At 43.3% G+C, this 15,845-nt stretch overlaps 1 protein-coding gene across 1 annotated transcript; it reads left to right on the forward strand.

The window, feature by feature from the left end:
• Positions 1 to 7,187: 7,187 nt before the first annotated feature.
• Positions 7,188 to 13,788, forward strand: sall4 (spalt-like transcription factor 4). The gene is made up of 5 exons (XM_029246373.1): positions 7,188 to 7,257; positions 8,102 to 8,119; positions 10,479 to 12,821; positions 12,958 to 13,262; positions 13,354 to 13,788. The coding sequence occupies exons 1-5, from the start codon at positions 7,188 to 7,190 to the stop codon at positions 13,786 to 13,788; spliced, it is 3,171 nt and encodes a 1,056-aa protein (XP_029102206.1).
• Positions 13,789 to 15,845: the final 2,057 nt, after the last annotated feature.

Raw genomic sequence — 15,845 nt, forward strand, 5'->3', positions numbered from 1 at the left:
ACCCCATCCCTAATCCAGAGTTCAACTGTGAATTAAGGTGAGGTACAGCTTCACCAGAACACTATGCATCTTAATTCTTTTGAGGAAAATATCAGTTTAAATTGGAGCAATCGTGCACTTCCATGAACTAATTGGAAGTTAACAAAAAGTGTTTTTGCTGTGTTTTTTATTTATTAATACTGATGTGAAATTACAGCCTCTGTTGTACAAACGAGCTATATTTTAACAGGTACGGCTGTATAGCGTTATACTTCTTTTATCTGCTTCTTTCTCTGAAGCGTTGCCTCCTTGCATGTGTACCTGGAGACATCAGCTGTATTTTCTTTCAGCTGAAGTGTTGCACAACTTCCACAAAAGCAGATAATTTAGCTTGGGAAATTTATGTCAGGGGAGCGTGCATCCATGCTTTTTTCTGTTATTGCAGCAATAAACCGTCTAGACAGCACTGCCCTCTTTTCTTCAGATGCTTTTTGACTGGAGACATTTGTTTTTGCAAGATATATAGAGTTCTCTTTGTGTTAAAATAAACAGGAAGGATCTCTTTCCCCCTGCTGTCCTTTGTCTGGTATTTGTTGCTTCATTTTGCTCTGTGAAGCAGAGCAACACTGGGGTGATGATGGGAATGGAAGTGGTACCGGAGAAAAGTCCTGTTTTCATTGTGAGGGTTTTGGTTTTTAATGTGTCTTGCTTCTGTGCTGTGAAGGCCAGGGACAATGGCAGACCATCTGCAAGTTCCAGGCGTCACGTTTGTGCGAAAACTCTGTGATCAAGATGGACATCTGGGTCTGGAAGGTCCAATGACATTGGAATTGGCCACTGAACTGAGCGTGAGCACTTTAGACATGCTATGTATTTTTTTGTGGAAAGCTGTACTTACGTTTGGTCATATTTTAAATGCATATATCTTTCATTTTATACTAACATTTGTTAACACAGCAGACTGTTCTGCATTACAGGCTGCATTCTTCTGCACTACAGCTGATAGCATAATGGTTAGAACTGTCGCGGGTTGCAGGTTTGAATCTCACCTACTGCTGTAGCACCTTTCAGCAAGGTACTTACCCTAAACTGCTCCAGTAGAGTCTCCCAGCTGTATAAACACGTAAATAAATGTAAGTAGTTTACCATTGTAAGTCACTTTCAAGAAAAATATCAGGTAAATTAACAAATAGAAGGTTAATAATGTAAATACCAGTGTGGTCAAAAAGCACATAAGAAATTGCAGCACTTATTTTATCTGTGGGTGTATATACTTGCAATAGCTCCTCCAGTAGGCAGGCCTCAATCAGAATGGAAATCTGTGCTTTGCAGTGTTTTATGCTTTTCAGGAAGCTCAGTCTATTTTCTCTTGCATTGCTGCTTTCTGCATTATTGCTGCATTCTGGCACTCTGGCTTTTTGCACTGTATTCAGAAGACATACCATCACACCTGAAAACACTGCTCTCCTTTCTTGAAGTGAAAGGAGCTCTGGGATAATTTGGTGGATGGATGAATGGATGGATGGATGGGGGGTAATCAAAAAGTGTTAGCCCCTGCTGCTGAGCAGAGGTCATAAATTCTTGGTTGCCCTTTTCACACTTACCAGACCCACATTCCATTTTAGGAAAGAGAGTGAATCCCTCAGAGCAACATTCATTGACCATGTGCTGGGTTATCTTGGTGGACTTTAAATAGTCACAGCTAAGAATAACTTTGAATGTATAGACTGACATGTAGCATGCATCTCATCAAAACCAACTAAAGCTTTGTGTCAGCAAAACGGTATTACATCCTCTGAAATCAGCGCTCAACAGGCAATCAGCAGCGTTGACTTCAGAACTGTGCTGAACATGCATTAGAAATAAATCAGTACATCACCAAAGGAATTAGATATGCATTTCCTATATCATATATTGGAAATATTTAGGCTTCATTAAACTTCCAAGAGTAATGCAGCGCAATGTACAATTGTACAGCTTTGCTGTGACATTCATAAAGTGCATGATGATGCACTTTTCAAATTTAAAACAAAGTACAACTGTACTGTAATTAATGTTTAAGGTTAGAAATACAGAGAATACAAGTGTATCCAGTGTATCCAAGTTAATAATTATTCTTAATCAATAAATTAGTTTGCTCACTTTGCTAATCTCCTGTGCAATTCTTGGATATATAATAAGGATATATAAATAAATAATATGGATATATAAATAAATAATATGTGTCTAGTTTCAAATGGTTTCGGGAGTATCGGTGTAGAGTACTGGTATGTGGCATTTAACATGTACTGTGTTACTGATTTTATTATTTTTACTAGCATTGCTCCCTCTGTGAGAGTTTCATGAAGTCGTTCTGATGTGATCGCTACCATCACACGAGTGGTCCGTCCATTTTAACATTTAAGGGCTTTGTTGAATTAGTGGATTCCAAATGTAACAAATGTAAATGTATTTCTCATTACTAAAGACCCCAGCTTTAGCAGCAGACTCCAGGAACTGGTAAACCCAGGGAACTCGTCCCATCCTGCCGGCCCAGACGCCCTTCTTATGAACCACTGCCTTAAACATTTGACAAATAGCTCCTTGTCTTTTCAAATGAAAATGCTGCCATTGAAATTAATTATAACTTTTATTCAAAGTTTCCTTTTTACATAAACCACAGTTTTAATGCATAAAGGTTAAGGTCAGTATGAAACACCAAATTTTTACACAGAAACTCACACTTAGCAGTATGGAAATGCAAAAAAAAGAAAATTATACAGATTACTGTATTGCCCTTTGCACGGATCGCGGGTTTATATATTCAGTGAGCCGTAAGTGGGAAAACAAGTTATTGCTTTTAAAGTAGCTTTTAATTCATAATACAGCAGCTTTCAACGAGGCTTTTGTTGTGGCCTTGGACCCTGGCTCCTGGCGGAGATTTTTCATGTTACTGAGTCTTAACTAAAATAAAGTGCTTGCAATACTTAAACGTTCCAGATATGACGCACATGTTGTTCACCTTTTTTAACCTATGAAGCCAATGTTCGTTTTATTTATGTTTGACTTGTTGTAAGAGAGAACAAATGATAAAAAGAACACAGGGACCCAATGTCAGCAGTAGATAATTAAATCAAAGGGGTGTCTCCCATTGAGTCTGGCTGCCTGTACTACTTCACATGACCCATTCTTGTCTGTAGGGCTCCAGTGGATCTGTAAAGCTTTATGGAAAACATTCAGACACGCTGCCGCTGTCAGCTGCACGTCAGGCCAGCGACCACACAAATGACAGTGTTCACCATGCCCACGTCTTCCGCCTCGCTGCGCTGGGTTCGGTTGGAGTCGTCGTGCTGCCGGTGTACGGTCAACCTTTCGAGGACTCACGGAGCAACACGGTGCGTGGCCGTGCGGTGCTGGTCCTCGACTGGAAGTGCCGCATCACCTGGGGAGGAAAATAAGGTGGCCTGTGTGGGATGGGAAAGTACTGTGGTATTACCAGGAGAGCTGTCCATCTGCTTTCCAAAACCACATGCATATCTGAGGGTTACGGCGATCTGCATAAGTAGAGTACGTTAAAGTTACTTATGAATATAAACGTACAGCCTGTGGTCAAAAGGCTGCTTTTGTAGCGTACACTCCAAACCACATTTGTACCTGTCCAGAGGGTGTAGGGGAGAAAGCGTTACTCTGGTTAGCTAATAGAATGAAAGCTTGACCCCGTCATAACAGCAATAAAAGAGGACATGAAGTCATCAGTGATCCAGGTGACTGACAGGCATATTTAAGGGTCATAGCTCGGAGATTTAATTAAATATTAGGTCTCCTTCCACCTTATTACTAATAATATGTTCAGCTGGGGCTTTACTCAAAAGCAGCTTACAATGTTAAGGTACTTAGTGATACAGTAGAAGAGGTAATTTGAACCTGGTTCCTTTGATTGAAAGGTGATGTCTCTAACCATTACACAACCTGCTGCCTTTTCAAGTGCATCGCATCCCGGTTTGTGATACTACTGTGCACCTCTCTCTCCTCATTGCTCCAGTAAAGAGCGTTAGTCTGTCTGTAGTTATATTTACATTTACATTTATTCATTTAGCAAATGCTTTTCTCCAAAGCGATGTACATCTCAGCGAAAATACAATTTGTGCATTACATTAGGAGAAAGAGACATAGTTGCAGACGTGATTCTTAAGTTAGTTTCTTTCCACTTTATGCACCGATGTTCATTGCTTGAGTAGATGCATTAAATGCAGGATAGATGAATCCTGATCACCTTCCTAGAGATTTTTTTTTAAGATACACAAACATTTACATACAGTACAGGAGTAGTGGCTGTGTAAAGGCTTATCTGGGGATGATCATAAAGTTACGGTGCATGAACATTTACACCTTACATGAACTTAAGAGATCATGGGCGAAGTGAGTCTGGAAGAGGTGAGTTTTCAGACCCTTCTTGAATGTAGACAGAGTTTCAGCAGTTCTGAGTGAAAGGGGGAGGTCATTCCACCACAACGGAACCAGAACTGAGAACCTCCGTGCTTCACTTTTCATGCGCGGGACCACCAAGGGAGCAGAAGTAGACGAGCGAAGGGGTCTGGTCGGGATGTAGCGGTTGATCTAGTCTTGTAGATATCTGGGAGCAGTTCTATTGATGCATTTGTAGACAATAACCAGAGTCTTGAATTTGATCCAGGCAGCTATAGGAAGCCAGTGCAGAGAAACGAGTAGAGGAGATACATGGGAACGCTTGGGCAAGTCAAACGCAACTCGGACAGCAGCATTCTGTATCAGCTGCAGAGGTTTGATGGCAGTAGCGGGAAGGCCAGATAGGAGAGAGTTGCAGTTGTCTAGATGGAATGTCACCGTGGCCTGGACAAGTAGTTGGACGGAGTCAGTTCTGTTTGTGATACCTACGGCCAACCTCGTGTCCAAGGTCTTATTGTTCCTTTTGGAGCTTTAACTTTCTTGTTTCTTAGGGTCTTTCTTTCCATCCAGACCACACCACATCTTGTGTTGTGTGTGATGATTTTTCTGTTCAGGCTTCCTGAGGGGTCCTACAATATTATTCTGATCCAGAGTTCACTCTGCTCAAAAATTCTCCAAAACCTCCAGAGATTGCAGTATGGACAGGCCTACAGATCTCTGAACACTGTGATGCAGACTGTGGAAAGCAATTATTCAGTCAAAAAAAGGATGCCACAACACACACTATACAAATGTATATAAACACAAATATACATGTAATATGCTGCAAATTGGTAGAATGAGACCTTGAACCACAGCCAATCAAAGGAAAAAACAAACAGGGACATTTCAATCAGTCTTCATTCTCAAGTGTAAGGTGAAAATAAGAGAGAAACAAGTAGGTGAGGAAGGAGATGTGCGTGTGAGAGGTGTGCGGTGGGCTCTGTTCACACAGCTTGGAGCCATAAACAGACTCCCCCCCAGCACAGTGACCTTCGAAAGCCCATTACACGCAACTCTGTGTCTCACAGCGTGATTTCCATTCAGTCCAACAGCACAATTAGGAGAGCGGATTAAACAAATTCAGCAAAAATGACCACATGTGAGCATTTACAATATGTAAATCTCAAAGAAATGACAATGTTTCTGTTGCAGAATATCAGCAGAGTGCCAACTGAAGACATGGGGGGATCGCTGCTCTGCTTTCCCTACATGTAAATGTGGACATGAAACATGGAAAATACTTGTGAAAGTGCAACTGGGACCTAGTGCATTTCTTAAAATATAACTTTGGAAATGAGCTTGTTTACTGAAAACTCTCAATTTTTTTGCATTTGACCTAATGCATTTTAATTTTAATGCTTTTGTTAAGGAAGTAACCATTTGCAATAGTTAACATACTGTATAATTTGTTTTTTTTTTTAATATAGAGTGATCTGTATAAATGTTCACTGTAAAACAAAAGGAGAAAAAGGAGTAATAACTGTAAATAATAACACAGATATTTAAATTTCGGCTCTCTAAGATTGTTTTGTTTATTTTTAAATTGTAAGTTTGCATTCTTGCAGCATATTATACTGTATGCACTAAATGACTAAAAACATATTCAAGAAAAAATGTTACATATTTTACATTATATTGATACACACTTGATTACATTTACAAATTGAGCATAAATTTAGAATACAGTATGTAGCTCATATTACACAAAAATACAGAAGTGAGCAAATAATTATGCTATGTAATTTATACATCATTGCTGTAATAGTAGCACAAAAGACCCAATGAGCAAATAAATTTGGCAAAATGTATAATTATTGCTATTAATTTTAATGATTGGTCAGTGTTGACTCTCTTACACACATCCAACATCCTTTCTCTCCCTCTGTCTCTCGTTCTCTATCAGTTCAGTTTCATTTTGCTCTGTTTTTCTGGTATGACAAACATTAAAACACTTTTAATAATGAATGTAATAGAATAAATACTGCTGTGGAAGTTTCTGTCACCAAGACAAATGCCTTGTATGTGTGAACATACCAACTTGGCAATAAAACTCGTTCTGATTCTGATTCTGATTCTAAATACCTCAACCAGTAATACCCCCCCCCCCCCCCCCCCCCCCAATGTTTATATCTGTCCCTTTATGTCCTGCTCCTTTCACAGTTTCAGAGTCAGTATGATGTGCCTTGCTGGCATTGCATATTCTGATACACTAGTTATTGCCAAAGCATTGGTTCAATTGATTAATAGCACACAAAGATTATTTTCTAGCTATGGCAAAATAATTGATAAAAATTATACCACTATTACTACTACTACTACTACTACTAATAATAATAATAATAATAATAATAAAGAAGTAAATAAATACAGTGTAACAAGCAAAGAACTACACTAGTAACATCTTCCTCTCCTTTTCCTCCCTCTCCCTCATTCTGCCTGTATCCTCTGTACACTCTCTCTCTCTCTCTCTCTCTCTCTCTCTCTCTCTCTCTCATTCACTCTCTCTCCTCCCCCTTTCTCACTCTCCTTTCCTCATCAATGGGCCCCATTTGAATAATCTGTAAGCACTTGGACTGGAGCCAATCAGCTGTCAGGGGCCCGTGATAAATCGCAATGCATTATTGATAATAATAATTACTGTGACATGCGCATTTCTCCTTGAAGGGGCTAATTTCCCCAAGTCTACGGATTAGTAGCGAAGGAGGAGGAGGAAGAAGAAGAAGAAGAAGCGGTGGTGCTCCGGAGCTGCCCGTGGTCGCACCATGTCGAGGCGCAAGCAAGCCAAGCCGCAGCACATCAACTCGGAGGAGCCCCTTGCGGGAGACACCGGCGGTGAGTCCGCGCTCCGTCGCTCGCCCGGGGAGTAATTCATAAAGTATTGTAGTTTTAATTTTTTTTTTTTTTTTTAAAAGAAGGGGATCTTGTGTAGCCTGCCCTTTGGCCGGGATCATGACCCTTGGAGTTGACCACGCTGCTCGCGTCTCTTCACTTCGCCCGTCCCTCCGTTAAAAAAGCGAATTGTGAAAACCAGCGAAATTTTCTCTTGGTGTAAATTGGAATAAAAACAGTCTGAAGCAGAGAGAAGGAGTTTTGAATGCGGTAGCATCCGTGGGATCGATCCGTAGAAGCGATTAAACGGTACCGTGCAGGAGCTCACTGGGTTAACGTGTTTGTTTGTAGTAAATCGATTTAACTCGGTGTGGTCTCAAAGTTATAACTGTGAAAGAATTAAACTTCTTCTTTTTTTTTTTTTTTCCCCCGCACTGTTTACACACGTGGGTTTGGGGCTGTGGATGTGTGCGCTGTGCGGGTCAGCGGAACTCCAACATCCAAAGCCTTGTGTGTCTGGTGGCGGGGGCATCGCTGCTTTTACTTATGCAGTGAAATAAACACGATGAACATCTTTAAAGAAACAAACAAAAAAAAGTTTGCTTGCAGCTTTTTTTTGGATTCCTCAGTGACCTCGGCTCGCTTTGTGTTTCCCAGGTGAATGAGCGGAACTCCCGTCAACAGAAAACCGATAATCTCAGAGCCAGAGAGGCGGCTGGAAATAGTTTGTCCAGTTTTTTTTTTTTAAAAATTACAACAGGGTTGTTTATCAGATACCTTTTTTTTTTTTTTTATATATATCCACTATTGTTTAACTTTTTCAGCATTCATGCTTTTAAAAATGCAGTTCCAGAAAATTCCAGATGTAAAGTCATGTACTGCTTGTGAGACCTGGTCGTACAGATGTTTGGACAGATTTTATCTTATAATGCATGAAAATATGTCCGTTTTCACTTAATCCAGCACTTAGCAACTTTTTTTTTTTGACAAACTGGTAAGAAAACGCAGCGCATATCGAACACTTTTGCCCGTTTTGGGGTGGCTACGGTTCGTCTAGCTGTTCGGTAGTCGCTATTCTGAGGCGAATAACGTGTATTCCTCTTATTATATTGCACGGTTTTACGAGGCTCTGAATCTTCGACGCACGAAATACGTGCGAAGCAACTGCAGCCTTTTCGTTTCATAAAATAAACTGTACTGGTTTAGGGTTTTTTTTTTTTGGGGGGGGGAGGGAGGATGACCCGCATTTGTAGCTCTGGCTTCGTTGAGCTTCGTTCGGGGCCCGCGTGCGAACGCGCCCTCGTGCGGCTCACCGGCGTGACGTGTTGGTGCAGCGCGCGCCTTACTATTAAGGTTTCGCACCATTTGTTTTTTTTTTTTTTTTTTTTTTTGCGGGGGATACCCGTATTTACCTGTAACTGCACGGGATTTTTTTTTTCGGGGCGGGGGGATCGGGGCATTAATTTCATGTTGAAACTAACCCAGCGTCTTAATTATACATTTTAAATCGCTGCCCTCCTCATCCTAAATGGATTGGGAATACAAAGTAATTTGCGAGTGGCCACCCCCACCCCTCCCCCTCGCCCCTCGCCCCTGGTGGGCAATTAACAAGTCCAGCAGTTTCTAGCAGGAATGCGGACAGGTGGTCCCCCCACACCCTTTCATATACCCGCATTAGCATATAACAATAGGTCTCTTAAATGGCCACTTATAATCTCTTGCGGACAAATTAAATTTCAATGGCAGACATTCAGATGTTTAATCTGGTTTGACATGCTGCTGGGATTGCCTCTGCAGTGCTGGCAGCGGGGGAGGGGCCATTTGACTTCCACTGCTACTTGTGCTGATACTCTGATTAAATTAAGTGGGGGGGGGGGGGGTAGTTTTCAAGATGACTCCAGTATTATGCAAATTGGGTTTTCATACTTGAAACTATTAAAAGCCATTTTATAATGAACATCTCAAAGCCTTCTGGGAATTCCATTTTTCTTAAATTTGTACTGAGTCAATCTTATTTGCTGACTTTAATAATTCAGTGCCCCCGCCCCAAGTTGGGCCAGTGGGTTAAGCTTCATTCTCCTAGCTTTTGGATGTCTGGGCGCTTCTATGTTCAGTCAGTTTACATTTAAGTCACTTCTCCAAAGTGACTTCCATTGAACTCTATGTGGTGTTACCAGCCCACACACTGCGGTGACTTACACTGCTAGATACACTACTTACAATGGGTCACTCATCCATACATCAGTGGAAAACGCTCTCTGTGTCTCACACGCTGTGGGTGAACCTGAACAGCATGTCTTTGGACTATGTGAGAAAACGGAGAGAACGTGCAAACCCCACACAGACTGAGTGGGGATCGAACCCATGTCCTCTCTCAACACCCAGGTGTTTTGAGACAGCAGCGCTACTCGCTGCACAGCCTGTGCCTCCCGTGCGGTTGGCAAAGCTTCATCCTGTTTGCTAAGGAAGTGTCCTATAAGGCTGACTGAATTGCTTGATAGCTGCTTGGCCAGTGCAGGGTGGTGGCAGTCAAGAGTCTATCCTGGGAGCATGGGGTGTGAGTGAGGCAGGGTACACCCTGAATGGGATGCCAGTCCATCGTGCATTCATATACTAAGGGCAACTGAGTAATCGCTTAATTTTAGCCTGGGAGTAAAGAGTCCATGCAAAGCTTCCTGGTTTTGAACCCACAGCACAGGAGGTAGGAGGCACCAGTGCTGCCTGGACTAACATAATGTCCTCATATGTTGTAAACTGTTGGAAATGGACTAAACTAGCTGCAATGATGGCTGAGCCTGGTTCTTTAAGAACTCATGAATTGAGTTCATGGTTAAGGTTCATAAACTGAAGTATTGGCTAGATGCCATCTTTAAGGAGCCATTTGGATTGTATTTCATTGTTCAGAAAATTAAGCTCATGAATTTAATGGGTAAAATGAAATGGAGAAATGCAGTTATCAACATTTTTGACAAACTATGCATGAGTAACAACTGTTATTTTGATAATGGTCCTTAAAAGCATTTTGGTTTAGTTGTGCTTTTTAGTGATGTATTACAGCATTGCTGTTCTTGGTGAGAGTAGATTTATATGCTGTTGCCCCCCCCCCCTTCAAAATGTGTTGTTAAACTGTCAACTGAATTCCCCCCCCCCCCCCCCCCCCCCTTTTTTTTTTTTGTAATTTTAACACTGATTTCTTGCTGCAGGGTCTCCTCAGGAAGGTGCAGTGGAGGAGGATGGGCTGGAGGGGAAAAGGAGCAGGATGGAGGAGACAAAAGTGTGTGACGGATGCTGTGCGGAATTCTTTGATTTTTCAGAGTTTGTTGAACATCAGAAAAGCTGCACTAAAAGCCAAGAAGTTGTCATCATGAGGGACTACTCACAAGGCTCCCCTCAGAACTCCTCAGACGATCACAGCGATAGTCATTCAGATAACAATTCGCAGTGCAAGGGGAACGGCACATCCTCTGAGAGGGTGGAAGAAGCCAAGCAGAACACGGATGAGCCAGCAAAACCAATGCAGGTTGAGGTGTCTGCTGGCAGCACTAATGTTACACTGGAGACCATGGCTGCCACCAAAGTGGCTGTCACTCAGCATTCCTCTGGCTGCAAGTCTCCACCAACATCACAGGCCAGCCTGCAGGCTATTCCCATGATACTGGAGCAGCTGGTGAGCCTGCAGCAACAGCAACTCCAGCAGATCCAGCTGACAGAACAGATTCGCATCCAGGTTGCCATGATGGCCCCCCAGGGCATGCCTTCTGTGGGTGCTGCTGTTGATCCCCTCAAAGCTCTTGGTGCCCACCTGTCCCAGCAGCTTTCAGCTGCTGCAGCCTTGATCGGAAAGAGGACCGGTAGCCAAAGCTTGTCACTTGAGACCCTCAAACAGGGGAAACTCGCTCACACCAGTGGCATTCCCCCTTCTCTTCCAGGAGCCATTGCAGCCCCCAAGCTGGACATGACAAAAGGGCTTCCCTTGTTTCCTCAGTCCCCAGGTGCCATGACTTTCCAGAGTCCCTTCACTGCTATTTCAGGCCTTGAGCCCACTAAAAAAGGGAAGGGGAAGGTCCCAAACATGACTGCCGACCTAAAGAATGGGTCAGGAGAGCACCTGTTCAAACACAAGTGCAAGTTCTGTGGCAAGACATTTGGCAACGACAGTGCCCTTCAAATCCACCTGCGCTCCCACACTGGGGAGAGGCCCTACAAATGCAACATCTGTGGCAATCGCTTCACAACAAAAGGCAACCTTAAGGTGCATTTTCAGCGGCACAAGGAGAAGTACCCCCACATCCGCATGAATCCCCATCCTGTGCCTGAGCATCTTGACAACATTCCGACCAGTAGCGGCATCCCCTATGGGATGTCCATGCCCATTGAAGAATCTAATTTTGTGGAGAACAAGTCAGTGCTGGGTCTCTCTCCTGCTGCTTTCCATCCATCTGTGCTGCAGGGCCTGAAACCTTCCTTTGAGGCTTCTCTTGGGGGTGACTTGTACTCTCAAAGGCCATCTTCATCTGGCAGTGATGCTGCTTCAATTTCAAATGTGTTCAAGCAGGAGGTGGGATTAGACCAGAGCCAGGGGTCCCCACAAGGTCCTGGAGGTCTGCCACATGTGACTGGTGACAGTGGCTCAGGGACGGCAAAGCTCCAGCAGATGGTGGACTGCCTGGAGAAGAGGACAAATGATCCCAACGAGTGCATGATCTGCCATCGGGTGCTCAGCTGCCAAAGCTCCCTGAAGATGCATTACCGCACGCACACTGGCGAAAGGCCGTACAAGTGTAAAATTTGTGGTCGAGCCTTCTCCACCAAGGGCAACCTCAAGGCCCATTACGGTGTTCACAGGGCCAACACACCCCTCAAGATGCAACACTCTTGCCCCATTTGCCAGAAGAAGTTCACTAATGCGGTGGTGCTGCAGCAGCATATCCGGATGCACATGGGTGGTCAGATTCCAAACACTCCTATGCCTGAGACGCAAGAGATGGATTCTTTGCCAGCTGAGGAGAAACCAACAGACATGAACAGCTTTAATGGTGAAAATCTGGAAGAGCCTGATGTGGAGCTCAATTCTCAGGAGAAGTCCCCAGATTTCCCTGCATCCAAGAATGGGGTTTCAGCTCCCCAGGAAGAGAAACAGCCTTCTCACTCACCAGCCATGTTTTCCAGCATTGCTGCTCTGGAAAGTCACATGAAGAGCCTCACGTCAGCCCTGAACCTACAGCGGCAAACTAGCACCACGTCGGAAGCAGACGCCGTGCCCAAGGAAACCCCTCCTGCAACAGGGGAGATGCCAGGAGAGTATCAGAACGGGCACAGTCCCACAATCTCTGACTCGGTTTCCTTTCAGTCTTCATCCCCTGTGGACAGCCAGCTGGGCAGCAACCAGTCAAAATCTCCAGACTCTGCTGTGCCTGAAGAAGGAAGCCAAATGGCTTCTAGACCAGAGATGGACTTTGGGCCTCCAGATTCTGAATCTAGTGGAGCTCTGGACTTGACTTCAAGCAGTTTTGTTCCGAAGCCAATCAAAGAAGAACCTGGACTTCCTTATACCAGCGGAGAGTATGGTAAGTTCTACCCAAGTCTTTCCAGAATTGTGCTATATTGCTAAGAGTATTAAATCTTTAGTTTCTCTAAGAGATGGTCATGATCTCCAGTAAAGAGGTTACTATGTTAACATGGGTCCCCCCCACCTCTAAATAGGCTCTAACAATATCCCTTACATGAGAGTTCCCCCAAGCCTGGTGAAGCTGGAAATGCAGATCCCTCCAGAGAACCCGATGGCATCCCATGGCCTGTTTGGCCCCCAGATGCCCCTAGGCACAGGTTCACAGCCTCCCGGCTCAAGTGCTCCACGTCGTTCCACCAAGCAGCATTTGTGTAACGCCTGTGGAAAGAATTTCTCTTCAGCCAGCGCCCTTCAGATCCACGAGCGTACACACACTGGCGAAAAACCCTTTGCCTGTACAATCTGTGGCCGGGCCTTCACCACGAAGGGCAATCTCAAGGTATCTCTGCAGGGAAATCATACGTTGCTGACATGTATGGAGTCGCTGAATTGCGATGCTAATCGCTCTTTCTGTGTCATCCGCATTCTAGGTGCATGTTGGAACGCACATGTGGAATAACTCGACCAGGCGGGGTCAGCGGATGGCTCTCGATAACCCCATGGCCCTGATGGCCATGAACTCGGAGTCCAAGATTGTGCCAGAAATGATGCCGCCCCCTAAGGAGCTGGTCCCACCATCCATGAACTTTGATCCCTCAATGTGGAACCAGTACACCGCTGCCTTCACAAACGGACTGACTCTGAAGACCAACGAGATCTCGGTCATACAGAATGGAGGTATCCCTCTGCCGGGCAGCCTTGCAGGCGGGACCCTGCCGGGCTCCAACGGGACCCTGATGAAGCTGGATGGCTCACAGGCCAGCCACCCTGCTTCGATGACCGAAATGGAAAAAAACAATTCCGAAAATGTCCCGAAGTCACAGTTTCCACATTTTATGGAAGAGAGCAAAATAGCAGTAAATTAATTTAAATGAGCCATTTTTCATCCGGTCTCATTGTTTCTGTTTTGTGTTGTTCAGGTGTGACACTTTCCTGCTGAGTTAGATTATGGCTTTTATCATAGCCATTTAACACTTGCTTGTGAGTTAGTACAATCAGTTTTCTTTTTCTGAGCTTTTGCAACCTTTGGAGGCAAAGAACTTTTGCCAAGGACTTGTGCAGGTCTTGCAAAGCTCTTACAAGTGTGAATGGTGTGGTTTCACTTCTTGTCCCATAAGTTTACCTCTTACATACTAGTATTTCTTATTGGAGAACTTGAATCTTACTGCTGTAGAGATCTTTGGCTGTATTTACGGTTTATATGTGTCAGAGATGCGGGTAAACTTTTTCTCCTCTTCCCCTCTTCAGAAGATTGAATGTATTTGTCTTACTTGAAACAGCTTGAATCCAAAATGGGTCTCTAACAGGAATGTATGTTAAATCCTAATGCCTAGTTTACTGGCCCATGTTGCGTATGTTTCAACAATATGTATAGTTGGCATTGTGTTCTTTGATATCAATTTCCCCCCTACAGGAGGACTATTGTACATGGTTTTTGTGTTCAAAATCTTATTTGGATCGAGAGGTGCAGGTAATGGGTTTTCTTCCATGTGTCTGGACTGTTGTGTCCATCATAATTCACTTGTCCCTATAGTTCAAAACCATTATGCACAAGTGCCTAATGTGAAACTCCTTGAGCATCTCCAGTGGCGCAGTACACTGTTTGACCAAAAATAAACTGCCCCCATCTTTTGTCATTGCGTGTTCCAAAAATTGTCCTAAGAACTGTTCATATGCATCCTACAGAAGCTTGAGACGTGTCTTGACTAGGTACCTTCTGAAGAAGCTGTTGAAACACTGAATGCTCTCAGCCAGGTCTGCACTTTAAATCTCCCACTGTGTCGCTCCTGACTTGTGATTAACATTTTGCTGCCTTTACATAGCAAACAAAAATGCCTTGGCACATATTCAGCCTTGCGTGTGATGTCCAACTTGTAGTTGAAATGGTTAAGAGCACATGGTTTCAGCAAGTCTGCATGTGTGAGTTTTGTGTGTGAGTGATGGCTATGGAACGGGACTTTTGAACACTTTGTGAATATGTAAAAGGGTGTTTTTTTTTTTTTTATATATAAATGTCTTTGCCCCTCCCCCCCAGTGTTTAGTCCTTGCTCTAAAACCAAATACAACACCAGTACGATGTAATTTTCCTTATTTTGTCTTTGTGTGAGGTTGGCAGGTGCTGTTTTGGCCCTGTGAACACAGTGGGTTTGTGTGCTTAGATTTAAGTGACTTTTGAGCAGCAGCCCATTGTATATCAGGGATTTTAAGGGTCAAACCTTCCCACCTCACTGTGTAAATTTTTATTTTTATTAATACTGGAACTTGTTCTGAACCTTTCTGTCGACTGGAAGTTCTGTATGTGTGTGGGGTTTTTTTTTTTTTTTTTTTCCTGTCCTCCCCCTCTCTTTCTGATTCCAGATGTAACTTCAGTATCTCTGAAACCTGCTGGTTTTTTTTTTTTTTTTTTGTTGTCTGTATTGAATGTATTTCCAAACACTTTTGCACGTCTCTTGCTTGGAACAGATCTTGATGCTTGTCTTGCCTCCTGATATATGCATTTGCCAAGTTGTGCCTTTAACCGGATTGGCGGTGACTTGTTTCTACAGTTGATGAAATGACAAATTTTGTCAAGCAAGTTTATTTTCCATGTTCGCAGTGTAGACTTTGTAAATGTGTTGGTCTCCCATTTAACTTTCTTCTTTTGTATAGACATCATAATGCTTGATATTTTCTGTTTTTTGAGAATAAAATCAGGGTGACTTTTCAAAAATGGTATCCTCATTTTTGTTTAAATTCAATGGTAGTATATAGATTAATACTGGCAGGATGTTCTGGAAATAAACTTTAACACCCCTCACCTTTATAGCCTGTATCGGCTGCTGTAGTAGTACTGTTGGACACAATGCCCTTGGAAACTGATATTTAAAAAACTGCATCCATTTCAGACACCACGGATATAGCTTTTTCAGTTATGTACAGAAAG

Source organism: Scleropages formosus, chromosome 19 (assembly GCF_900964775.1).
Source record: "Scleropages formosus chromosome 19, fSclFor1.1, whole genome shotgun sequence".
NCBI lineage: Eukaryota > Metazoa > Chordata > Actinopteri > Osteoglossiformes > Osteoglossidae > Scleropages > Scleropages formosus.